General features: G+C 38.8%; 1 protein-coding gene across 5 annotated transcripts in view; it reads left to right on the top strand.

The window, feature by feature from the left end:
- ZRANB3 (zinc finger RANBP2-type containing 3) overlaps window positions 1-26,010 on the top strand; it is a 320,697-nt gene that overhangs the window by 268,967 nt on the left and 25,720 nt on the right. For all 5 annotated transcript variants that reach the window (XM_040474925.1, XM_040474922.1, XM_040474923.1 and 2 more), the window contains one exon: window positions 23,961-24,348. In XM_040474925.1, coding sequence (XP_040330859.1) covers window positions 23,961-24,348 — 388 coding nt within the window. The remainder of the gene's footprint in view (window positions 1-23,960; window positions 24,349-26,010) is intronic.

Raw genomic sequence — 26,010 nt, 5'->3', positions numbered from 1 at the left:
TCCCTCAGAGATACAAGCAATTATCAGGGAATACTATGGAAATTATATGCCAACAAACTGGACAACCTGGAAGAAATGGACAAATTCCTAAACACCCACACACTTCCAAAACTCAAACAGGAGGAAATAGAAAGCTTGAACAGACCCATAACCAGGGAAGAAATTGAATCGGTTATCAAAAATCTCCCAAAATAAGAATCTAGGACGAGATGGCTTCCCTGGGGAATTCTACCAGACTTTTAAAGCAGAGATAATACCTATCCTTCTCAAGCTATTCCAAGAAATAGAAAGGGAAGGAAAACTTCCAGACTCATTCTATGAAGCCAGCATTACTCTGATTCCTAAACAGACAGAGACCCAGTAAAAAAAGAGAACTACAGGCCAATATCCCTGATGAATATGGATGCAAAAATTCTCAATAAGATACTAGCAAATCGAATTCAACGGCATATAAAAAGAATGATTCACCATGATCAAGTGGGATTCATTCCTGGGATGCAGGGCTGGTTCAACATTCGGAAATCAATCAACGTGATACATCACATTAACAAAAAAAAAAGAGAAGAACCATATGATCCTGTCAATCGATGCAGAAAAGGCCTTTGACAAAATCCAGCACCCTTTCTTAACAAAATTACTTTGGCTATTCGGGGCCTTTTGTGGTTCCATATGAATTTTAGGATTGCTTGTTCTAGCTTCGAGAAGAATGCTGGTGCAATTTTGATTGGGATTGCATTGAATGTGTAAGTAGCTTTGGGTAGTATTGACATTTTAACAATATTTATTCTCCCAACCCATGAGCATGGAATGTTTTTCCATTTCTTTATATCTTCTTCAATTTCCTTCATAAGCTTCCTATAGTTTACAGCATACAGATCTTTTACATCTTTGGTTAGATTTATTCCTAGGTATTTTATGCTTCTTGGTGCAATTGTGAATGGGATCAGTTTCTTTATTTGTCTTTCTGTTGCTTCATTGTTAGTGTATAAGAATGCAACTGATTTCTGTACATTGATTTTGTATCCTGCAACTTTGCTGAATTCATGTATCAGTTCTAGCAGACTTTTGGTGGAGTCTATCGGATTTTCCATGTATAATATCATGTCATCTGCAAAAAGCGAAAGCTTGACTTCATCTTTGCCAATTTTGATGCCTTTGATTTCCTTTTGTTGTCTGATTGCTGATGCTAGAACTTCCAGCACTATGTTAAACAACAGCGGTGAGAGTGGGCATCCCTGTCGTGTTCCTGATCTCAGGGAAAAAGCTCTCAGTTTTTCCCCGTTGAGGATGATGTTAGCTGTGGGCTTTTCATAAATGGCTTTTATGATCTTTAAGTATGTTCCTTCTATCCCGACTTTCTCAAGGGTTTTTATTAAGAAAGGGTGCTGGATTTTGTCAAAGGCCTTTTCTGCATCGATTGACAGGATCATATGGTTTTTCTCTTTTTTTTTGTTAATGTGATGTATCACGTTGATTGATTTGCGAATGTTGAACCAGCCCTGCATCCCAGGAATGAATCCCACTTGATCATGGTGAACAATTCTTTTTATATGCCGTTGAATTCGATTTGCTAGTATCTTATTGAGAATTTTGGCATCCATATTCATCAGGGATATTGGCCTGTAGTTCTCTTTTTTTACTGGGTCTCTGTCTGTTTAGGAATCAGAGTAATGCTGGCTTCATAGAATGAGTCTGGAAGTTTTCCTTCCCTTTCTATTTCTTGGAATAGCTTGAGAAGGATAGGTATTATCTCTGCTTTAAAAGTCTGGTAGAATTCCCCAGGGAAGCCATCTCGTCCTAGATTCTTATTTTGGGAGATTTTTGATAACCGATTCAATTTCTTCCCTGGTTATGGGTCTGTTCAAGCTTTCTATTTCCTCCTGTTTGAGTTTTGGAAGTGTGTGGGTGTTTAGGAATTTGTCCATTTCTTCCAGGTTGTCCAGTTTGTTGGCATATAATTTCCATAGTATTCCCTGATAATTGCTTGTATCTCTGAGGGATTGGTTGTAATAATTCCATTTTCATTCATGATTTTATCTATTTGGGTCATCTCCCTTTTCTTTTTGAGAAGCCTGGCTAGAGGTTTGTCAATTTTGTTTATTTTTTCAAAAAACCAACTCTTGGTTTCGTTGATCTGCTCTACAGTTTTTTTAGATTCTATATTGTTTATTTCTGCTCTGATCTTTATTATTTCTCTTCTTCTGCTGGGTTTAGGCTGCCTTTGCTGTTCTGCTTCTATTTCCTTTAGGTGTGCTGTTAGATTTTGTATTTGGGATTTTTCTTGTTTCTTGAGATAGGCCTGGATTGCAATGTATTTTCCTCTCAGGACTGCCTTCGCTGTGTCCCAAAGCGTTTCGATTGTTGTATTTTCATTTCCGTTTGTTTCCATATATTTTTTAATGTCTTCTCTAATTGCCTGGTTGACCCACTCATTCGTTAGTAGGGTGTTCTTTAACCTCCATGCTTTTGGAGGTTTTCCAGACTTTTTCCTGTGGTTGATTTGAAGCTTCATAGCATTGTGGTCTGAAAGTATGCATGGTATAATTTCAATTCTTGTAAACTTATGAAGGGCTGTTTTGTGACCCAGTATATGATCTATCTTGGAGAATGTTCCATGTGCACTCGAGAAGAAAGTATATTCTGTTCCTTTGGGATGCAGAGTTCTAAATATATCTGTCAAGTCCGTCTGATCCAATGTCTCATTCAGGGCCCTTGTTTCTTTATTGACTGTGTGTCTAGATGATCTATCCATTTCTATAAGTGGAGTGTTAAAGTCCCCTGCAATTCCCACATTCTTATCAATAAGGTTGCTTATGTTTATGAGTAATTGTTTTATATATTTGGGGGCTCTGGTATTTGGCGCATAGACATTTATAATTGTTAGCTCTTCCTGATGGATAGACCCTGTAATTATTATATAATGCCCTTCTTCATCTCTGGTTACAGCCTTTAATTTAAAGTCTAGTTTGTCTGATATAAGTATGGCTACTCCAGCTTTCTTTTGACTTCCAGTAGCATGATAAATAGTTCTCCATCCCCTCACTTTCAATCTGAAGGTGTCCTCAGGTCTAAAATGAGTCTCTTGTAGACAGCAAATAGATGGGTCTTGGTTTTTTATCCATTCTGATACCCTATGTCTTTTGGTTGGCACATGTAGTCCATTTACATTCAGTGTTATTATAGAACGTTATGGGTTTAGAGTCATTGTGATGTCTGTAGGTTTCATGCTTGTAGCAATATCTCTGATACTTTGTCTCACAGGATCCCTCTTAGGATCTCTTGTAGGGCTGGTTTAGTGGTGACAAATTCCTTCAGTTTTTGTTTGTGTGGGAAGACCTTTATCTCTCCTTCTATTCTAAATGACAGACTTGCTGAATAAAGGATTCTCGGCTGCATATTTTTTCTGTTTATCATATTGAAGATTTCCTGCCATTCCTTTCTGGCCTGCCTAATTTCAGTAGAGAGATCGATCCCGAGTCTTATAGGTCTCCCTGTATATGTTAGAGTAAGTTTATCCCTAGCTGCTTTCAGAATTTTCTCTTTATTCTTGTATTTTGCCAGTTTCACTATGATATGTCATGCAGAAGATCGATTCAAGTTACGTCTGAAGGGAGTTCTCTGTGCCTCTTGGATTTCAATGCCTTTTTCCTTTCCCAAATCAGGGAAGTTCTCAGCTATTATTTCTTCAAGTACACCTTCAGCACCTTTCCCTCTCTCTTCCTCCTCTGGAATACCAATTGTGCGTAGATTATTTCTCTTTAGTGCATCACTTAGTTCTCTAATTTTCCCCTCATACTCTTGGATTTTTTTTATCTTTTTCTCAGCTTCTTCTTTTAACATAATTTTATCTTCTGGTTCACCTATTCTCTTCTCTGCCTCTTCAATCCGAGCTGTGGTCGTCTCCATTTTATTTTGCAGCTCATTAATAGCATTTTTTAGCTCCTCCTGGCTGTTCCTGAGTCCCTTGATCTGTAGCAATAGATTCTCTGCTGTCCTTTATATGTTTTCAAGCCCAGCGATTAATTTTATGACTATTATTCTAAATTCCCTCTCTGTTATATTGTTTATATCGTTTTTGATCAGTTCGTTAGCTGTCGTTATTTCCCGGAGGTTATTTTGAGGGGAATTCTTCCGTTTCGTCATTTTGGATAGTCCCTGCAGTGGTGCGGAACTGCAGGGCACTTCCCCTGTGCTGTCTTGAATAACTTGCATTGGTGGGCGGGGCCGCAGTGAGACCTGATGTCTGCCCCCAGCCCACCGCTCGCCCCACAGTCAGACTGGTGTGTGCTTTCTCTTCCCCTCTCCTGGGGCGGGGTTCACTGTGGGGTGGCTTGGCCCGTCTGGGCTACTTGCACATTGCCAGGCTTGTGGTGCTGGGGATCTGGCATATTAGCTGGGGTGGATCGGCAAGGTGCACAAGGGCGGGAGGGGCAGGCTCAGCTCGCTTTTCCTTCGGAGGTCTGCTTCAGGAGGGGCCCTGCAGCACCAGGAGGGAGTCAGACCCGCCGGAGGGATGGATCCGCAGAAGCACAGCGTTGGGTTTTTGCGTGGTGCAAGGGATTTTGGCTAGGGGATGGGCGAGGGAGATGGCGCTGGTGAGCACCTTTGTTCCCTGCCAAGCTGCGCTCCGTCGTCAGGGACTCAACAACTCTCCCTCCCATTGTCCTCCAGCCCTCCCACTCTGAGCAGAGCTGTTAACTTATAACCTTCCAGATGTTAAGTCCCGCTCGCTGTCCGAACACACTCCCCCCGGCCCCTCCGCTTTTGCAAGCCAGACTCGGGGGCTCTGCTTTGCTGGCGGTCTGCCCCTCCACCCCGGCTCCCTCCTGCCAGTCCATGTAGCACACACTGCCTCTCTGTCCTTCCTACCCTCTTCCGTGGACCTCTCTTCTACGCTTGGCTCTGGAGAATTTGTTCTGCTAGTCTTCTGGTGATTTTCTGGGTTATTTAGGCAGGTGTGGGTGGAATCTAAGTGATCCGCAGGACGCGGTGAGCTCAGCGTCTTCCTATGCCACCATCTTCCCAGAATGATTATAGCCTTTCTAACTAGTGTGAGGTGATACCTCATTGTGATTTTGATTTGTATTTCTCTGATAATTAGTGGTATTGAACATCTTATTCTGTGCCTCTTGGCTGTCTGTAGGTCTTCTTTGGAAAAATGCTTCTAAATTTTCTGCCCATTTTTTAATTGTATTGTTTGTTTTTCTGCTATTAATGTTTGAGTTCTTTATATATTTTGGATATTAACCCCTTCTCAGGTATATGGTTTACAAATATAGTCTCCTATTCCGTAGGTTGCCTTTTCATTTTGTTGACAATTTGCTTCACTGTGCATAAGCTTTTCAGTTTGATGTAGCCTCACTTACTTATTTTTGCTTTTGTTACCTTTGCTTTGGAGTCAGATCTAAAAATTCAACTCCAAGACTAGTGTCAAATAGTTTACTCCTTATATTTTCTTATAGTTTTATGGTTTCAGTTCTTACATCCAAGTCTTAATCAATTTTGAGTTAATTTTAGTGTATGGCTTAAGATAGTAGGCCACTTGCATTCTTTTACATTTGGTTGTGCAGTTTTCCTAACACCATTTATTGGGGATACTGTACTCTCCCCATAGTACCTTCTTAGCTTCATTGTCAAATCAGTTGGCCATAGATTTGTGGATTTATTTCTGTACTCTGTTCTATTCTATTGATCTATGTGTCTTCTTTTATGCCAATACCATACTGTCTTGATTACAGTAGTTTCACAGTATAGTTTGAAATCATGGTGCCTGATACCTCCAACTTAGTTCTTCTGTCTCAAGATTGCTTTAGCTATTTAAAGTCTTTTGTGATTCTATACAGATTTTAGGATTATTTGTTCTAGTTCTGTGAAAAATCCCATTGGGATCTGATACAGATGCATTAGACCTCTAAATTGTTTTTCATAGTATGGACGTTTTAACAATATTAATCTTTCAACCCATGAGCACAGACTATCTTTTAATTTATTTGTGTCTTCTTAGTTTCTTTCTTATAGTTTTCAGTGTGTAGGTCTTTCCTCTCCATGGATAAATTTATTCTTTAGTATTTTATTCTATTTTATTGTAATTGTAATGGGATTTTTTTCTTATTTTTTCTTTCTGATAGTTCATTAGTAATGGAAAGAATTGCAATAAGTTTATGTATATTAGTTTTGTATTCTTCTACTTTACTGAATTCATTTATTAGTTTTAACCCTTTTTGATGGAGTCTAGGGTTTTTTGTGTATAGTATGTCATCTACAAATAGTGAGAGTTTTATTTCTTCCTTTGTCGTTTAGATGACTTCTTTTTCTTGTCTGATGGCTGCAGCTAGGCATTATAATACTATGTTAAATAAAAGTGAAAGTCAGCATTCTTGTCTTGTTCCTATTCTGAAGAAGAACTTTCAGCTCTTCCCCATTGAGTATGATGTTAGCTGTGGGTTTGTCATACATGGCCTTGATTATGTTGAGGAACTTTCCCTCCTTATCTTCTTTGTTGAGAGATTTTATCGTAAATGAATATTGGATAGCGTCAAATGCTTTTTTCTACATCTTTTGAGATTATCTTTATCATTCCTTTTTCTTAATGTAGTGTAACACATTGATTGATTGTACATGTTGAATCATTCCCGCTTCCCTGAAATAAATCCCACTTGATCATCATGTATGATCCTTCTAATGTATTGTTGAATTCTGTTTGCTAATATTTTAATGAGGATTTTGCATCTGTGTTTCTCAGGGATATTGGTGTGTAATTTTCTTTTTCTGTGGTGTACTTGTCTGATTTTAGTATCAAGGTGATGCAGGCCTCATAAAATCAGTTTGGGAGCATTTCTTTCTCTTCTGTTTTTTTAAAGATTTTGTGAAGTGTGTTTTTAAAAAAATTTTTTTTTTCAACGTTTATTTATTTTTGGGACAGAGAGAGACAGAGCATGAACGGGGGAGGGGCAGAGAGAGAGGGAGACACAGAACCGGAAACAGGCTCCAGGCTCTGAGCCATCAGCCCAGAGCCCGACGCGGGGCTCGAACTCACGGACCGTGAGATCGTGACCTGGCTGAAGTCGGACGCTTAACCGACTGCGCCACCCAGGCGCCCCTGTGAAGTGTGTTTTTAAATCTTCTTGAATGTTTGGTATAATTAACTAGTGAAGCCATCTCTTGTAGACTTTTGTGTGTTGGAAATTTTGTGATTTCTGATTCAATCTCCTCATTATTAGTAATTGATGTATTCAGATTTTCTATTTCTTCATAATTCAGTCTTGCAAAATTGTATATTTCTAGGAATTTATCCACTTTTTTTAGGTTGTACAATATGTTGGCCTGTAATTATTCATACGAGTCTCTTATGATCATTTGTCTTTCTCTGGTAATAATTGTAACTTCTCCTCTTTCATTTCTGATTTTATTTGAATCCTCTCTCTTTTTTTCTTGAGTCTAGCTAGAAGTTTGTCAGTTTTGTATACCTTTTTAAGGAAGCCGCTCTTTGTTTCACTGATCTTTTCTATTGGTTTTTTTAAAGTCTGTATTTCATTTATTATTTCATTCTGATCTCTGTTATTTCCTTCCTTCTGATATTATTTTCTTCCTTCTTTTGGGCTTTGATTGTTTTTCTTTTTCTAGTTCCTTTAAGTGCTTCTTTAGATTGTTTGAGATTTTTTTTGTTTCCTGAGGTAGGCCTCTATTGCTATACTCCTCCCTCTTAGCACCTCCTATGTTTCATTCAATAGATTTTGTTGTATATATAGATGTATTGACATATAGATATATCGTATTTCTGTTTTCATTTGTCTTATGTGTTTGCTTTTTTTTTTCTTTTTACTCTTTGATTTCTTCATTGGCCTTTGGTTGTTTAGTAGCATGTGTTTAATCTCCACCCATTTGTGATTTTTTCAAGTTTTCTTTTTGTAATTGATGGCTAGTTTCATACTATTTTGGTTGGAAAAGGTATTTGGTATAATTTCAGTCTTCTTAAATTTATTGAGACTTGTTTTGTGTCCTAACATGTGATCTTTCTCAGAGAATGTTCCATGTGTATTTGAGAAGAATGTATTTTGCTGCTTTTGGATGAAATGTTCTGTATACATCTTTAAAGACCAGCTGATCTAGTGTGTCACTTAAGACCAATGTTCCCTTATTGATTTCCTGTCTGGATGATCTATCCATTGGTATAAGTGTGGTATAAAGTCTCCTAGTATTATTGTATTGCTGTCAATTTCTTCCTTTTGGTTTGTTAATATCAGCTTTATATATATTGGTCCTCCTCTGTTGGATGCATAAATACCCAGAAATGTTAATATCTTCTTGTAGAATTGACTAATTTATCATTGTGTAATATCTTCTTTTTCTTTTATTATAGTCTTTGTTTTTAAAGCCTGTTTTACAGGGCACCTGGGTGGCTCAATTGATCGAGCACCTGACTCTTGATTTCAGCTCAGGTCATAATTTCACAGTTTGTGAGATTGAGCCCCATGTCAGGCTCTGTGCTGACAGCACGGAGCCTGCTAGGGATTCTCTCTCTCTGCCACTCCCCCACTTGCGTGCTCTCTCTGTATCTGTCTTTCTGTCTCAAAATGAATAAGTAAACTTTTAAAAACTAAGTCTATTTTGTCTGATATGAGGGTAGCTAAACCAGCATTCTTTTAGTTTCCGTGTTTGTGGAATATATTTTTCTATTCTTTTACTTCCAGCCGTGCATGTCCCTAGATCTTTAATGAGTCTCCTGTAGACAACATATAGATGGGTCTTGGTTTTTCATCCATTCAGCCACTCTATATCTTGTGTGTGTGTGTGTGTGTGTGTGTGTGTGTGTGTGTGTGTGTGTATGAGTCTTTTGGAGAATTTAGTCCATTTATTTATAGTAATTATTGATATGTATGTACTTCTTTCCATCTGTTAATTCTTTTCTGACTTGTATCTTAGTTCCTCTCTTCCTTTGTTCTCTTGCTTTTTCCTGGTGGTTTGATAACTTTCTTTAATTTATGTTTAGGTTCCTTTCTCATTATCTTTGGTGTATCTACTATAGGTTTTTGCTTTGTGGTTAGCATGTAGTTTATATACAACAGCTGATATATATATATATATATATATATATATATACACACACACACATATATACATACATATATATATATATGTATATATAATTTAAGTTAATAGCAATTTAAACTTGAATGCATTCTAAAAATTCTGCATTCTTGGTGTCCTCTCCACATCACCCTCACCCAGTGTTTTATGTTTTTGATGTCACGTTTACATCTTTTTCTTTTGTGTATCCTCTAATTATCATAGTTACAGTTGATTTTACTATTGTTGTCTTTTAACCTTCATACTAGCTTTATAAGGGGTTAATTCACCAGCTTTACTATATATTTGCCTTACTGTTGAGATTTCTAGCTCATTTTTTTTTGTTGTTACTAATTCATGCCTTTTCTTTTCAGCTTAAAGAAGTCCCATTAACATTTCTTGTAACTTATTTAGTGGTGATGAACCCCTTTAGCTATTCTGAAAAACTCTTTCTTTCTCCTTCATATCTAAATAATAGCCTTGTTGGGTAGAGTATTTTTGGTCGGAAGTTTTTTCCTTTCTGCACTTTGAATATGTTGTGCCACTCCCTTCTGGCCTGCAAAGCTTCAGCTGAAAAATCAGCTGATAGTCTGATGGGGGTTCCCTTGTATGTAACAAGTGATCTCTTGCTGCTTTTTAAGATTCTCTCTTCATCTTTAACTTTTGACATTTTAATTATAATGTGTCTTGGAGTGTGTCTCTTTGGTTCACCTTACTTAGAACTCTCTGTACCTTGATGTCTGTCCCCTCTCTTACATTAGGGAAGTTGCCAGCTCTTATTTCTTCAAAGAAGTTTTCTCCCCCTTTCTTTCTTCTTGACTCCTGTAATAAAAACATTATTCCCCTGGTTTTGTACCATGAATCCCTTAGGCTATCTTCACTTTTTTAAAATACTTTTTTATTTTTGCTCCTTTCTTTGGTTGAGCTCCACTTCCTTGGTTTAGGTTGCTGTTCTGTTCTTCTGCATCATCTAGTCAGCTATTGAACCCCTTCTTGTATTTTCATTTCAGTTACTGTATTCTTCTTTCTGTGACTTCTATTTGATCCTTTCTTGTATTTTCTCTCTCTTTGTTAAAAATCTCATTTTGCTCATCCATTCTTCTCCTGAGTTTGGTGAGCATCTTTATGACCATCAGTTTGAACTCTTTATCTGATAAATCACTACTATTTGTTTCATTAAGATTTTTTTCTGGAGCTTTATCTTGTTCTTTGATTTAGCACATATTCCTCCATTTCCTCATTTTGATTTTATTTCTTTGTTTCTGTGTATATTAGGTATAACAGCCTCCTCTCCCAGTCTTGAAGGAGTGGCCTTGTATAGACTGATGAACTTTATTGTTCAGTCTTACACTAAATTTTGCTTTTCTCTTGCACCTTTGTGATTGTCTAAGCAGCCTGAGTTATTCTTGATGGGTCCCACTTGAGGATGTTGAGGGTTTGCCAAGTCCTGTCAGTGTGTGAAAGGGAGAGAACTCATTCAGCACCTAATTTCAAGCTGAGTGGAAGCCAGGCCCTCAGGCAGCTGCTTCTAAAGTATACAAATATATATGGTCTTTTGGGACTGCACTAATAACCCCTGCTGGCCTCCTAGCCAGGTGATTTGGAGGTGTGCCCTGGTGCCATTTACCCCCTAGGGCTCCAGACAAGTGGATAAGCTCCTTGCTGGGAGATGCCAGCAAGTTGTAGTGAGGCCAAGGGAGAGTAAAGCTAGTGTCCCCTACCCTACATTCCCTGAGAGTTCCTTGGTTGCCTCTGGTTGTGTGGTAAACCTGTAGTCTGTCCCACAGGACACATAACAAGGCCTTTTTTGTAGGAAGACTAGGATTTGTTTCAATGTGCTTTTTGTGCTGTGCCCTGGTGTTTATCACCTACCAGGAACTCTTTCTGATGTTTTAGTCTCATGGGGCCCAGCAACACAGGCCACCCTGGTCACCAAAGCCAGCTGTTCGGGGATGTCTTCTATGTTGACTGCACATGCCTGCCAGCTTTAGCAGAGCTGCAGGAATCCTGTTGGCTATAGCAGGGCCACAGGCAGGTATATAGGCTGGACTATACCACTGGGTACAGTAGCGTTGTAGGAGCTTTTGGGACCAGGGGAAGCCCACTGGCTTCAGAAACCTGCATGGGAGCCTGCGTCCAGGGCAGGCCTGCCAGCTTCAGCATGATCATGAGAGAACATTGGAGCAGGGGAAGCCTATTGGTGCTACCAAGGCTGGGGGAATACAAAAGTGGTGACTGCCAGCATGACAAGGTAGAGTAAAGAACTCAAAAATGGCACCAATACCTCCTTCCCCAGAGAAAGTCCTGCCAGTGGATGCTTATCTCCAGCAGATGCTTAAAGAATAACTAATGAATCTCCTTTGCATATGGCCTACGCACTTTTCAAATTTCTGCTTTTGCCCTCCATCCCAAGATGAGTGAATCTGTGCAGGAGCCCTTTAAGAACAGACTTTTAATTACCTGTAGCCTCTTGGGTCTCCTAGACATAAGCCCGTTGGTTTTTAGAGCCAGACTTTTAGGGGATTTATCTTCCCAGTGTAAATCGCAAGGACTGGAGTGTCTCATGTGGGGCACCAGCGCCTTGCTTCTTTAGGAGAAGCACTGAACTGCTAAGATCCCTCCCCATGCCAAGGACAGATTTTTGGCAAAACCATGTCTCTGCTTCTCCCATCTCACTGTGGCCTTTATATCGACTATTGTGGATAAACTCTTCAGCTAGTTTTCCAGTCTTCTTAAGAGGGTATTAATCTATATATAGCTGTATATTTTTGTATACATGGGAAGAGATAAGTTAAGGATCTTTCTTTTCCACCATCTTGAACCATCCTGGCCTGACTACGTGTTGTTATACACACATGGTTTTCTATAAGTTGGAGTTCTGTAATGTGGAGACCATTTGTTTTGATGTGTTTTTGCTTTGTTTGTATTTGGTGGTTTGGGGCCAGGACGTGAAATGTGCACTTTAGGCGCACATGCTACTCACCTAAGTTTATACCCTCCAGTTTCATGCATTTTAAGAAATATTCAATTTGTTGACAAGTCCTAAGCAAATTTAATCTACTGATAAACATATTTTTCTTCTGAATGTTGCCAAACTTTGAGCATTTCCTATGGAGATCTTTCTATTTATACTAATTTTTTTCTGATCCTTTTTAAAAGTCTTTTTTTTTAATTTCCTACATTTAACATTTTTCAGATATTTCCAGTTTTGTCAATTAATCTTTGCCAAATTAACCAGATTTGCCCATTGTCATCAAAAACTTGTTTAACTAAAAAGTTTATAACGGTTCTAATTGGATGGTTTTTCACAGCTTGTGAACATTTTTGTAGTGTCAGCATTTTAAGAGATGTTCATTTTCTATCTGTCCCTGTGCCCTGTGGCTGCAGCTGGAACTTTGAGCTAAGGCCAAGAAGAGGGACCTTCCCTTGCAGGAAGAACAGATTGTATATGTTATCACATGTCTCAGTGCAGCCCATCAGCCGTAGTGAACAGGGAACTGAGAGGCTCAGAGAGGAGGAGACCAAGGAGCAGAGAGTGAGCTCAAAGGGCAAAGAGAGGATAAAATGAGGGCATGGCATTGGCATTATCTTTATCTCCTTCCTCTCTTAATCAGAATTCTCTTCTGTCACATAATTCAGCTAATTATTGGGATAAAAAAATATATGGTACCAGGGTGGGTACTTTACCAGTATATATGGATATAAGAGTACTGGTTGTTAAAATAGTCAATTTCTTTGGGTAATGTTTGGTAAATAGCCTCTTCTTCAGTCTCCTCATTGTACTCCCTCACCCCACCAATAGGGCCTTCTGGACATTCCTATGATCTGGCATAGCATGGGATTCTAGGACTTTGCTTCAGCACAATACTGGTTAATGCTGCTGCTGTAGCTGTTATTAAGTATGTGCATAATACCCTGCATGGAATTAATCCACAGAAGTGAATGAGTCACAGTTCTTTACCCCTCCTAAATATATTTACATTGTTTAAAGGAAAACATTAATCCAAATGTAACTCAAATGGAAGTCCAACTCAATGAAAACATCCTACCACCATGAGGAAAGATAGTTCTGCACAGCCCAGTTGACTGTCCCTGAAGTAACAAGTGTTGTCCAGGAGTCCGTCACCAAGGTCACTGCCTCAGATGCAATCCTATTTCTCAGGCTTCTTCCTTTTTTTCTGCCTCTGAAAGTATATGACATCTAACTGCTGTTTTGGTTTTGAGGTGTTTTGATTTTCCTACAATGGCTTACACTGAGTGATGAAGTTGGTCACTTACCGATGGAAAGAGAGAATGGTATGGAGTTAATTATTCTATAATGTCATTTCCTAGTGATTAAAGTCTGTTTCTGAATAAAATACACTCAGTGGAGTATTTCAATAGGAAGCCTCCCCCTCTCTCTGATTTTCATTTATGCTCTATCATCTGAGGGGTATCCCTTTCTTTAGCATTAGCTGTAGGAATTGGGCCCTTCCCTTAATGCCTACAGAGCCCTTTCTCTCTTTTGGCTCTTAATAGATAAACAGTAACATCATTTTCCAGCCATTTGAGTCCCTAGATCACTAGATGACTGAGGTCCCCTTCACCCATATTATATATACTGTAAAGTATCCAAAGAGAAACTTGGGATAAAAAAAATATATGGCACCAGGGCTGGTACTTTACCAGTATATATGGATATATGAGTACTGGTTATTAAAATATTCAATAAGTGATTCATTCGTGAGCAAAAGAAAGGATTCTAATTTAGTATGGGTAACAAGTGCAACTTCTGCCTAGGGCAGGTCTTCTTTCTGCTTGGTTTCTCTTCTTCAAGCCTCAGTAAGCCAGAGTTGCTTCCATTTTCTAATTTCACACAGTAGATCTCTTTCCATTTTGGAACAGATCTCCACATCCCAAATTCAGTCTCTGATTTTGAGGTCTGTGTTTAACCTTACCAGTTGTTTTCATTTTATGAGTTCATAGTTCAACAGCTCACAGTTTAACTTTCTCCTCATTAGACTCTTCCTGGTTGCCTACCTTTCTTACCCCTCTTTAGTACTTAAATCTTTCACCTAGCTCACACCACTGCCTTTTTTCTATCAAAACCATCCTCAAGCCCCCTGGTCTGCTGTCCTCAAGTCCTTCTCGAACACCCTTAACCCAAAGCAGATTTCTATTTCAAACACCTACACTTGCATTAAAAATATGTAGGATGGTTGCTGGTCTGCAAAAAAAAAAAAAAAAAAAAAAAAATTTTGTATTTGGGAAGAAAAGCTCTTTAGCACAACTATGAAATTTAAAAATATGCCCTCAAAATTCAAAAACAAACCTTGCGTTTTTTATTAAATGCTAACATTGTATGAAATGGTTTTTTGTTGTGGGCTAAGCAGTGCAATAAGGAATTGTCTCATACAAATGAAAAATAATCTTGTTTCCCACATATTGTCTGTTGAGAAAAGGGTAACAGCAAAATAACGTTGACCATAGGAGCTGTCGCATTCGTGAAGTCTAAGTTTTTCTTATCCAAAATGTCTTGTTTCTGAATATGCAAATGTACTGGTTTCTTGAATTTAACACATCTTAAATTAGACCATTTATATATATTTTAGAACTCAAACCACTCTGTAAACCACTCAAACCACTCTGTAAACTCTATAAACATTATATAATTAGTCTGTATAATAGCCCAATAATAAGGACAAGAGGACAACCTCGTTGTTATGGACAGAGACATATAAATATCTTCATCATGGCCTACATCACATAGTGCTATTATTAGGCATCAGCCTTTGTCTTTATTACTTCAATCTACTCAGTGATAACAATTCACTCAGTAGTAATAATTAACATGTATTGAGTGGCATTCCATGCAGCCCCTGTGCAAAGCCCTTAAACACATAATTTTATTTAACCTTCATAGCTATATCACAAGGCAGATACTACTACCATGCCCCACTAAAGCTCAGAAAGGTTAAATAATCCGCCTAAGTGTATACAGCCAGTGAGTGACAGAGCAGGGATTTGAACCCAGATCTTTCTTTTCCACAGTCTACCTTCATGACCTTGCCAGACTATACCAGATGCATTAGAGTTAGCACACTGTGTACACTCAGTTATTTATGGAGTGAATAGAGCATTGAAACACCTCAATTTGGTTTAGTCAGTGTTTATGTGATATGTACTATGTACAGGGCATTTAAAGACCATTATATAAATATTTATTAAGGTTATATTAAAACTACAATTAGATACCACTTCACACCCACTAGGATGTCTAAAATTAAAAAGACAGACAACATGTATGGCCAAAGATGTAGAGAAACTGGAACACTCATACATTGCTGGTAGGAATGTAAAATGGTACAGCCATTTTGTGAAATAGTTCTCGCGGTTCCTTACAATGTTAAACATAGAATCACCATATGGTCCAGCAGGTTCACTTTCAAAGAAACTCAAAACATATGTCCACACAAAAACTTGTGCATGAATGTCATAGTCCAAATATCGATCAATTGATGAATAATTCATACAACAGAATAGTATTTACTCATAAACAGGAGTGAAGTTCTAATACATGTACAACATAGAGGAATCCTGAAAACCTAATGCTAAATGGAAGAAGCCAGACACAAGAGGCCACATATTGTCTGGTTCCATTTGTATGAATTGGCCCAAATAGGCAAATCCATAGAAAAATAAAGTAGATTACTGGTTGCCAGGGCTTTGGAGGGGGGAGAGATAGGAAGTGACTGCTTAATTGGTAAAGGATTTCTTTTTGAAGGTGAGGAAAATGTTTTACAATTAAGCAGTGGTGATGGTTGTAGAATTCTGAAATACTCCAAAAATCACTTACTTGGACACTTGAAAAGAGTGAATTTTATGGTATACAAATAGATTATAGCTCAATAAAGCAGTTAGTTTTAAAATACTACATGCTAGGTGCAAAGATAAGGAAAACAGCTAGCATTCCTTTGGAGCTTACTCTTTAATTGGGAGAGATGACTGTAATCAAATCATTTTAATGAGATATAATATATGTCAAAATAGAGATATGTAAACCAGGCTCTGGGATCACAGGACAGAATAAATAACTACTGTGGGCATGTGGGAAAGTTTACCTTTGGAAGCACCTGAGCTGGATTGTGAAGGATGAGTTCACAGGGGGTGGATCCTAGTTCAGCCAGCCCTAGGGAACACCCAAAGCATGCCACAAAGCACAGTGAGAAGAAGGAACAGTCTCCACGTGTTCTGGAAATGGGTATTCCATGTGAATGTATGAGCATAGGGCACACAAGACGTGATTCAAATGTGAAGAACCCCAAAACTCTGACCTCAACCAGATGGAGAGGAGCCCACACGTGTAATGCCAAGAAGTTGGATTTATCCTGAAAAGAGTGTAATGTCATCCAAGGCTTTTAAGCACATGAATGACCTGATGAGATTTCTGTTTTCTGAAGATGACCCTAGTAGCAATATGGGAAATGAATGGGAGGGGGAAGGGTCAGAAGTTCTTGGAGACAGTGGTAGCTGGAGAAGGGATTATGTCTGCCATCCCATTTGAACCTGTGGTAAAGAGATTTTTCTGTCTCTACTCTGTCTCAGGGCTTTCTCCCCCTATCCCTGAGAGAATTTTTCAGAGCCTAAGATGTTGGCTGGGCCACGAGTTGCCTTTCTCCCCAGAGGCCTGCCTCTCCTGCACTTGTGTCTCTACCATAAGCAGAGTGAAAGAAAGCACCTTGCCCTGGCAGGCCCTACAGTCTAGATTTGGGCCGAGAAGTACGAAGTCCCATGATAGCCTTGGGTTTTAGCTGGGTTCTTTAATATACCTTTTACCAAAACTTTACTTTTCTTAATAGATATGTATAGGTCTATTAATAAAGCCAGTTCCTTTTTATTCTTAGGGCTATTACTATATAAAAGGCTGCTTTGGGGGTGCTTGAGTGGCTCATTTGGTTAAGTGGCTGGCTCTTGATTTCAGCTCAGGTCATGATCTCACAGTTGGTGAGTTCAAGGCCCAGGTTGTGGGCTCTGTGCTGACAGTGTGGAGCCTAGTTGGGATTCTCTCTCTCTCTCTCTCTCTCTCTCTCTCTCTCTCTCTCTCCCCCTACTCTGCTTGCACACTCTCTGTCTCTCTCAGTCTCTCAGTTAAAATAATAATAATAATAATAATAATAATAATAATAGTAATAATGAACATTTTTTTTTAAAGGCTGCTTTGTCAGAGATTCCCAGATGGAATTTGGAGCACTAAACACCACACTGAACTCTTAACAGTAGTAGTGGTAATAGGAAGAGAAAAATTCCTGAGATTTCAGAGGTAGGGTCAACCTAGTAGGGCCTGGGAGGAATTCTGCCTAATAGCAGCTTGTGCAGGAGGAGGGGGAGATGCCATCACCAGAGGCATGCGAGTAGGTGACATTTAACTCCCATTCTAGAGATCTGTGCATTATACAGTGTTTTGCTATATAATTGTTTTTTAAGTTTATTTATTTACTAGAGAGAACCAGCAGGGGAGGAGCAGGGATGGGGGAGACGAGATGCGAAGCAAGCTCTGAGCTGTCAGCACAGAGCCCAGTGCAGGGTTCAAAGTCACTAACCATGAGATCATGACCTGAGCCGAAGTTGGACACTTAACCAACTGAGCCACCCAGGCACCCCTGCACTGCTTTTGATAAAAATAATGTTTTCTTTTTTACCATGTTCTTTTAAAACCAGTGTTATTTTATTTTGTTTGCTTTGTTTTCTTTATGCCCACAGAGAAAAACACTGTGCCTAAGAGTGGATCCCTGTCAACATTTTATTTAACTACATGAGAATGGACATTTTACAAAACCTGAAAACGTCTACTTTTAGGAGAACTGAAATTTATTTTTTTTAGTTAGATGATTAAACCCTCACTCTTGTCATTGTGTATCCTCTGGCTTGTTTGCAAATGTTAGGGCAGACACCTTAGTTCCAGCTCTGCTCACCAGTCGTGGGCCGTTCAGGGCCATCACCCATTTGTGTCACAGCGGTTTTATTAATTCTTTGAAGAACAGGAGATGAATGACATGAGACAGTAATGATTCCTACAAGAGCTGCCCTTTGATCAAAGTCTTTGAGACCCGACACTGGTGCTTTTTGTTGGTGGTGTGTGCTGCTCTGGGATAGCACCAGACTTTGAAGTGCTTTATTGTTTTTTTATGAGTTTTATGAGATTTCCTTTTCCTCTGCTTCATTTCTAATAACTGGCTTTTAATCCTATCATCATGGCCAAGAAATTTGTCTCTAAAGAGCATTAGTTTACCATGCAGCAAAACAGAGCAAATATATTAAGTCCCTGAACCTTTCAGATAAAAACACACATTTTGCCACCTTAAGCATTTTGTAGTTTTTATTCCCAGCGCTTCTCACCAAAAGCAATATTTTTTTTTATGTTTTCAAAGGCAAGATTGAACAAAAGACAGGAACACAGTAACGAGTGTCTGCTATATAACCAAAGAGAGCAATGTGTTCTTCTGTTTTCCACATCTTATGACAGGGGCATGTTGGCTTAACTCTATTTTTTCCCAAAGCCTTGTGATAAAAATTACTGTAAGTTTAGATCACTCCTCCTACTTACAAACACCTACATTTCAGTTCTTTATTTATCATATACTAAAAGGGTCACTTAACATAGTTATTTCTTTACAAGGACAAACAGTCATGATGAGTTAGGGTATTTGTCAATAATTTGCTAGTATAATGTCTTTTCTAAATGCAAGAATGTAGTCAGAAAAGACAAAATTTTTCAGCTTGGGGCACCTGGGTGGCTCAGTCAGTTAAGTATCTGGCTCTTGATTTTGGCTCAGGTCATGATCTCACAGTCATGCGACTGAGCCCCACATTGGGCTCTGAGCTGAATATGGAGCCTGGTTGGGATTCTCTCTCTCTCTCTCTCTCTCTCTCTCTCTCTCTCTCTCTCTCTCTCCACCTCCCCCACTCATGCACATGCTTTTTCTCTCTCTCAAAATAAATTAAAAAAAAAAGTTTTAGCTTAATTGTGCTATTTAAGTAAAAAAGCTTTCCTAAGCCATAAAAAATGTTTTGTCTTCCTGTATTTTTGCTTACCATTACCACTGAGAAATGCTGATAACATTAATAAGATCAGTCATTTTTCAAATACAGACTTGCCAGAACAGTATGGCTACTGAGTATTTAACTATCAGTGTGGCTCTTATAATTTAAAGATTCTGGTCTGTTCTGGTAAGACCAGTAAAGCTTGCTCCTGCAGGGAGTCTTGTTATTAATAAATCTAATATTTTTAGAAAACATGTTCATTTGGGAAACATTTTGTTTATAATTTTTTCTTTTCTTTCTTTTTTTTTTTTAAAGACAGCTCTTTAACGTTTATTTATTTTTGGGACAGAGAGAGACAGAGCATGAACAGGGGAGGGGCAGAGAGAGAGGGAGACACAGAATCGGAAACAGGCTCCAGGCTCTGGGGGCTCGAACTCACGGACCGCGAGATCGTGACCTGGCTGAAGTCGGACGCTTAACCGACTGCGCCACCCAGGCGCCCCTATAATTTTTTCTTACTGCCTTTTTCTCAGATGCTTTCATTGGTGGATCCACATTCACTTTATAAAAAATTAATTTAAAAAGCACTAATGTTCACTTCTTTGATTAATCTCGACATGTCCCAAGAACCTGCTAGAGTCTCCTTGCAGAGCTAATGGTGATATGTCCCTGTCTCAAAACATTAAGGAAAGTGTATTTTGCTTTGAGCTGACCTACCTGACCTTAGACTTGTGAGTCCTGCCCACACAGCAGTGTCTCCTACAACTCCAGCTGTCACGGTTCCTGCCCTGTCCTCTGCTCACCTCATCAGCGTTTCCCTCTCTCTGGCCATGTGGGCGCTCCTGTGTCATTTGCTCTCCTGTAAGAAGCTGCTCAGAATACGGTTACCATGACAGATGAACCAAAGGAGAATGTTTCATGCCTGCACCCAAGTTACTCTGTGTTGGTACTACTCAGTATGGAAAAATTATTATTTGAGAGAAGCTAGAGGGATTCTTGGTATTTAGGAGAATGTATTTCTTTGTTTCTCCTTGAAAAGAGTTAATTCACCACCCATTTGTACACTCACATATGAACTTTCAATCTGTCTTCTGGACAATTAAGGAAAGAAATGGAGCTGCTTAAACCACAGGTGCATGTTCAGATATTTTATTCTAGTCCAGTGGCTCTTAATCTTTGTTGGGTCTTGAATCCATCCCTCTGAAACCATGGAGAAAGTAAAGAAGTACGCTCCAAAAACGTACATACGTGGCGCCTGGGTGGCTCAGTCGGTTAAGCGTCCGACTTCAGCTCAGGTCACGATCTTGTGGTCTGTTCGAGGTGAGCCCCGCGTCGGGCCCTGTGCTGACAGCTCAGAGCCTGGAGCCTGCTTCGGATTCTGTGTCTCCCTCCCTCTCTGACCTTCCCCCGTTCATGCTCTGTCTCTCTCTCTGTCTCAAAAATAAATAAACATTTTTAAAAAATGTACATACAATACAGAAAACATTTTATAGACAATTTCAAGGGTTTCTTAGGCTCACATGAGGCCATCCAAGGTCTTGTGAAAGGCCCATGGATCCCAAGAACACCTGTTCAGTAAATCTGCAGCCCTTCTCTGTTTCCATCCAACATGTATGATTATCGTTAGGGATGTGTCAGAGAGATTTTCTCGCCTGTGTTTCTGTCACTCCCAGCTGCTAAGTGTCAAAGAAACCTTATCAACCTCCCTCCTGCCGATTGCTCAGAGGTTGCCCTCAGAAAACATAACTGATGATATAGATCAGGCTTGTAATTGATTATCTCAGAGGAAGCCTTTATTTCTGTTAGGCCTTACAGCTTCTGGCAGCCCTATGGCCATGGCACTAATTTGCAAGTTCACTGCCTATAACCATGTTCACCACTGTCCAATGTAGCCGTCATAACATTAACTAAAGTCATTGCCACTAATTAATCTTGCCCTTTCCTTTTTCTAAAATTATGCTTTTAGTGGATCCTTCAGTTCCCAAAACTGTAAAATGATTCCCTTTATACCCTTTTCTGGGTTTTATGCACTCAAGTCTCAATTTATGATTACCCGAGCACCTGAGCTTTCCAAATAACACCAATACTGATTACTCCTGTGTACCGGCCCTTGTAAGTGGCAGATGCAGCCATCAATTTCTGATTACTGTCAGTCACCGCTAATCTTTACTGTGACTTGCCTCTGGCACATAATGAGAATTTCTCAAATGTTAATTCTAAAATTAGTCATTACTTAAATAGTAAAAGAGGTTCTTTAAAAAACAGCTTAATTAACTATCTTAATTAAAGAGATCAACTATACAAGCTGATTTTTTTAAATTTTTTTTTTAACGTTTATTTATTTTTGAGACAGAGAGAGACAGAGCATGAACGGGGGAGGGTCAGAGAGAGGGAGACACAGAATCCGAAACAGGCTCCAGGCTCTGAGCTGTCAGCACAGAGCCTGACGTGGGGCTCGAACTCACGGACCAAGAGATCATGACCTGAGCTGAAGTCGGCCACTCAACCGACTGAGCCACCCAGGCGCCCCTAATAGCTGATTATTTTAAGGCCCTGAGAATTCTTTTTTTTTTTTTTTTTCTTAAAGATTTCTTAGGTTTTTGTTTTGTATTATTGGGAGGGTTGCTTTTTTGGTAAGCAAATCTAAAACAATTTTGGTTTGGTTCTTTGTGGGAAGATGGAGAGATTAAAATGTTTTTAAACAAATTCCTTACAAGGAAGAATGGGACAAAAGATTCTAATATTATCTAAACATTATTCCATGTAAGTGGCAGTGGCCTGTTACTGTATATTTTATTTATTTGTTTATTTATTTATTTGCTCTTCTTAACAAATATATTTCAAGGGTGCCTAGCTGGTTCAGTATGTGGAGCATGGAGCTCTGGATCTCCGGGTTGTGAGTTCGAGCCCCACGTTGGGTGTAGAGATTACTTAAAAATAAAATCTTTAAAAAGATGTAACTCTAAATGTATTAAGTGAAAGACTCCTTAAGTAATGATGTTCTCCTTAGCACCGTTCTCCTAATCTGCCCCCAGATTACTGGTAGCCAGCATTGTATCCTTCAGGAAGGTGATTAGAGGACTCCCTCCTGGAGGACCAGAAAAATGACAAAAATATGTGATTATATTTGTAACTATATAATCCCAAATCTTGTCATTTTAACCACTTCTAAGTGTACAGTTGAATGGTAATGCTACGTAATATTACATTGGCAATGCTGTGCAGTTGTCATCACTATTTTCAAAAGTTTTCATCACCTCAGAGGCTCTAACCATTTACCATAACTCCCCATGTCCTTTTCCCTCTAACCACTAATCCTTCTTTCTATGTATTTACTATATCTTGCTTTCTTATACAGCACTGCTAAGAAGTGCAGGTAAGTTTTATTCTGTAAAATATCTTTACAATATATGGTATTTTGCTATCATTATCTGTAGGGCCTGTCAATGTTAATCTATTGCTGCATAACAAATTACCTCAAAACCCAGTGTCTTCAAACAACAGTTTGTCTTCAAACTATTCTTCAAATAGTCATATATTATTTATTATGGTTTCTGTGGGTGAGGAATTCAACCTAGGCTTATGGAGATGATGTATGTGCCTCTGCTCCATGATGACTAGGGCCTTTAATGGAGGACCCCAAGTCTGAGATGCACTCAAGGCTCATGCACTCACATGTCTGGCAATTGACGATGTCTGTAACCTAGGGGCCTGCTTGGAGTTGTCAACTTGAACATCCACACATGGTTTCTCCATGCGGCCTGGGCTTCCCCACAACATGGTGGCTAGACTCCAAACACAAGCAACCCAAGACATAAAATGGATTCAGCAACCAAGTGGAAGCCATAGAAGTCACACATGCTGTCACCTTCACTGTATTCTGTTGATCAAGACAGTTACAAAGTCCCACCCAGGTTCAAGGGAGAAAAACACAGACCCCACCTCTAAATGTAGGTGTGTCATTGTCACACTGTGAGAAGAACATGTCAAATAGAATAAGAATGGGTGTAGCCGTCTTTGGAAATGCAGTGTGTGTCTACTATAGTACCTCCAGCTGGAATTCTCTAAAACGGACTCTTAATTTTCCTTTACTGCTAGCTAATCAATTGTGGTGATATGCATTCTACTTTCTCTAATGAGGAGGTTGAGATTTACACATAGAAAAGAAGATGAAAAACAAGATAATGATGGAGCTTTTCTTAGAAAAGAGAAATATATTTCTTGAAAACAAGATAATTATTAAGATGTGTCTACTAAAGAAGCAGTTCTAATTACTAGCTTTAATTCTATTTGAAAAAAAAATGCTCCCTAATAAAAAAAAAAAAACAAAAAACTTTAATATGAAAAACATTGTTTGTGAACATTGTATTTATAGCTTGGTTAAGAAAACATTTTTGTAGGTTCTTGATTGACTTGAAATACTTAAATATACAATTCTCCTTTCCCAACTTGAAGTATTTTAATACATAGTTCCCTGGTCCCTGACATACCTCTAGAGCGGATAGTTTATGAAGTATAATTTTATTACATAAATTCCATAGCCACGTTACCTAACATCTCTAAACCTTTAGTGTCCTCATCTAAAATGTAGGAAGAATATTAGTACCTGTCTCACAGAGCTGGCATGAGGATCAAATGAGTTAATATATGTTAAGTGCTAGGCACATTGTAAGTGCTAAAAAAAAAGTTAGTCTATAGGTTTGTTCATGTTATTCTACATATATGTATATATGAAGAGTCAGCGTAATTGAATTCATTTCCAACAAGGTGTTCAAAAGAGAAAGGAATATGGTTACTGAAAATAGTTGGTTCAACTGTTTTATTTAGGAAAAACATATTAGATTGCTTCTTAATTTGCTGTTTGTTTTTCCCAGTTTGAAAAAGAAAAACAGCATGATATTCGATCATTCTTTTCACCAAAACCTAAGAAAAGGCAGTTGGTGACCTCCTGCGATGAATCGGGGATATTCCAGGAGAAAAATACTGTCGTTTCGGCAAACCCTGGAAAAATAGCCACGAGACATATCATGGATTATGAAAGCAATTTTGAGCCTGAAGGTAAAAGATTAAAGTTGGTTACCGCCAATGACCACCACAGTGCCCCAGAGGAGAAGCCATCCTGGCTCAGGCAAACCACGGCTCCTGCCCAGGCAACCACCCCACCTCTTCCTGGAAAGGGCTGGCCGTGTGGCCTCTGCACCTATATCAACAACTCCACGTTACCATATTGTGAAATGTGTGAGAATCCTCGAGGCAGTGCTGGTGAGTAGACGGAGTGTGGCCCTGGAGTGGGCTGGTGGTGTTGTCTTCACCTAGCCAGTGTTTTTAGAGGCAACTGCTGTATCGGGTTAGTGTGACTCGGCACTGACTTCAGCTTTTAAGCTGGAGTAAGAACTTTATACAGTGAAGACTGAATTTATCCCCTTGTGGAACATGCAAAACTTCCAGGTCTGTCAAGAATGTATATCCCGGAGCGTCTGTGACATGGCATTAATTTGGCACAAATGGACATTTCTCATTAATGCCAGCAGGATGTGAATTCAATGGGCAGGAATAGAAGCTCGGTTGCTATGGCAGCAAATATGCCTTATAGTCATAGACCTGCTGTTTTCTTTCTCCTGTAGATAATACTTGTTTTAAAAGAAATTACAGATTGTTTTTGTTTAAATAGCAAAATAATCCGGTGTAGCTTCTTTGCCTACTATGATATATATGGTGTCCTGTTTCATGCATGACAAATCATAAAAATTCCTCTACAGATCTTCTTTTAAGAACCAATTTGTAGGTTTTATGAGTTTATTCTTTTCCAAGGCCTGCTATTTTAAAAGTAGAAATTATAAACATACCTCAGAATATGTTTTTATAGCATGATATGCCTTTTTCTGATGTTTTGTTTTTGAAATGATTATTAATACTGAGGCTGTCTTAAGAAAAAAGATCATTAGTATTTCTTTGGTTTCCAGTGTTAGAGACCATGTTCATCGTAACTCAAAATGCCAAGTTGACAGTTTTGGAAACTGCAAGGAGTTGTTTTATCAGCAGTGATCATTGTACACATCTCCTTTTCCATCATAGGTGAATTCTTTAGAGAAGTGACATGAACCAAGAGTTAGCTGAGACACAGGCAGTACTGCAGATCCCGCCTGCCTTTCTTGCTTTTTCTGCATCTTAGTTTTAATCTGAAAGAAAATGTAATCAGTAGCTGAGTCTTTCCTCTTTCAATTCTGGGTGTTCCTACAAAAATGACAAGTCTGCCATCTGGGTGGTTATATTTGTAACGTCAACACCTGTTGTCTATGAACTAAATTGGAACCACAAGCTTATTCCATATAATCTCTCTCACAATCTGCATTATCTCATTCAATTTCCAACTACTCTAGGCCATAAAAATAAAGTATCTCATGACTACAGAATAATGTCAGTTCACATTAAGTATAAGTTGAGTGATTTAGCAACGAAAATCACAGTTTAATAGGGTTTTATATTCTGATTTTTCTTTGTGATACCAAGATCAACAGTGAAAGTTTCAAGACCCATGGTTTAATAAGATAACTCTCAAGGAACCTAAAGAAACTCCTTTTGTGACTGTTAAAGTCCGAAGTACAGAAGTACATATTCTAAGTAACAGTGATACTACTGTATATAAAAGTTGTAATTATTAGATTAGTATTACTATACTTGGCATAATGATTTCTAACCTTGATGTGGAAGGACCCCCAAAAGTACTGAAAGGCAGAATTCTAATTGATGTAAATTTTTTTTTTTTTGAGAGAATGAGCGTGAGTGAGCGAGGTGCAGAGAGAAAGGGAAGGAGAGAGAATCCCCCAAGGGGCACAGAGAGAGAGAAAGGGAAAGAGTGGGGAATCTGAAGTGGGGCTTGAGCTCATGAAATGTGAGATTATGACCTGAGCTAAATTGGATGCT

This window comes from Herpailurus yagouaroundi, unplaced genomic scaffold (assembly GCF_014898765.1).
Source record: "Herpailurus yagouaroundi ecotype Mexico unplaced genomic scaffold, PumYag 140, whole genome shotgun sequence".
Classification (NCBI taxonomy): domain Eukaryota; kingdom Metazoa; phylum Chordata; class Mammalia; order Carnivora; family Felidae; genus Herpailurus; species Herpailurus yagouaroundi.
This window is presented reverse-complemented; position numbering and strand designations above follow the sequence as displayed.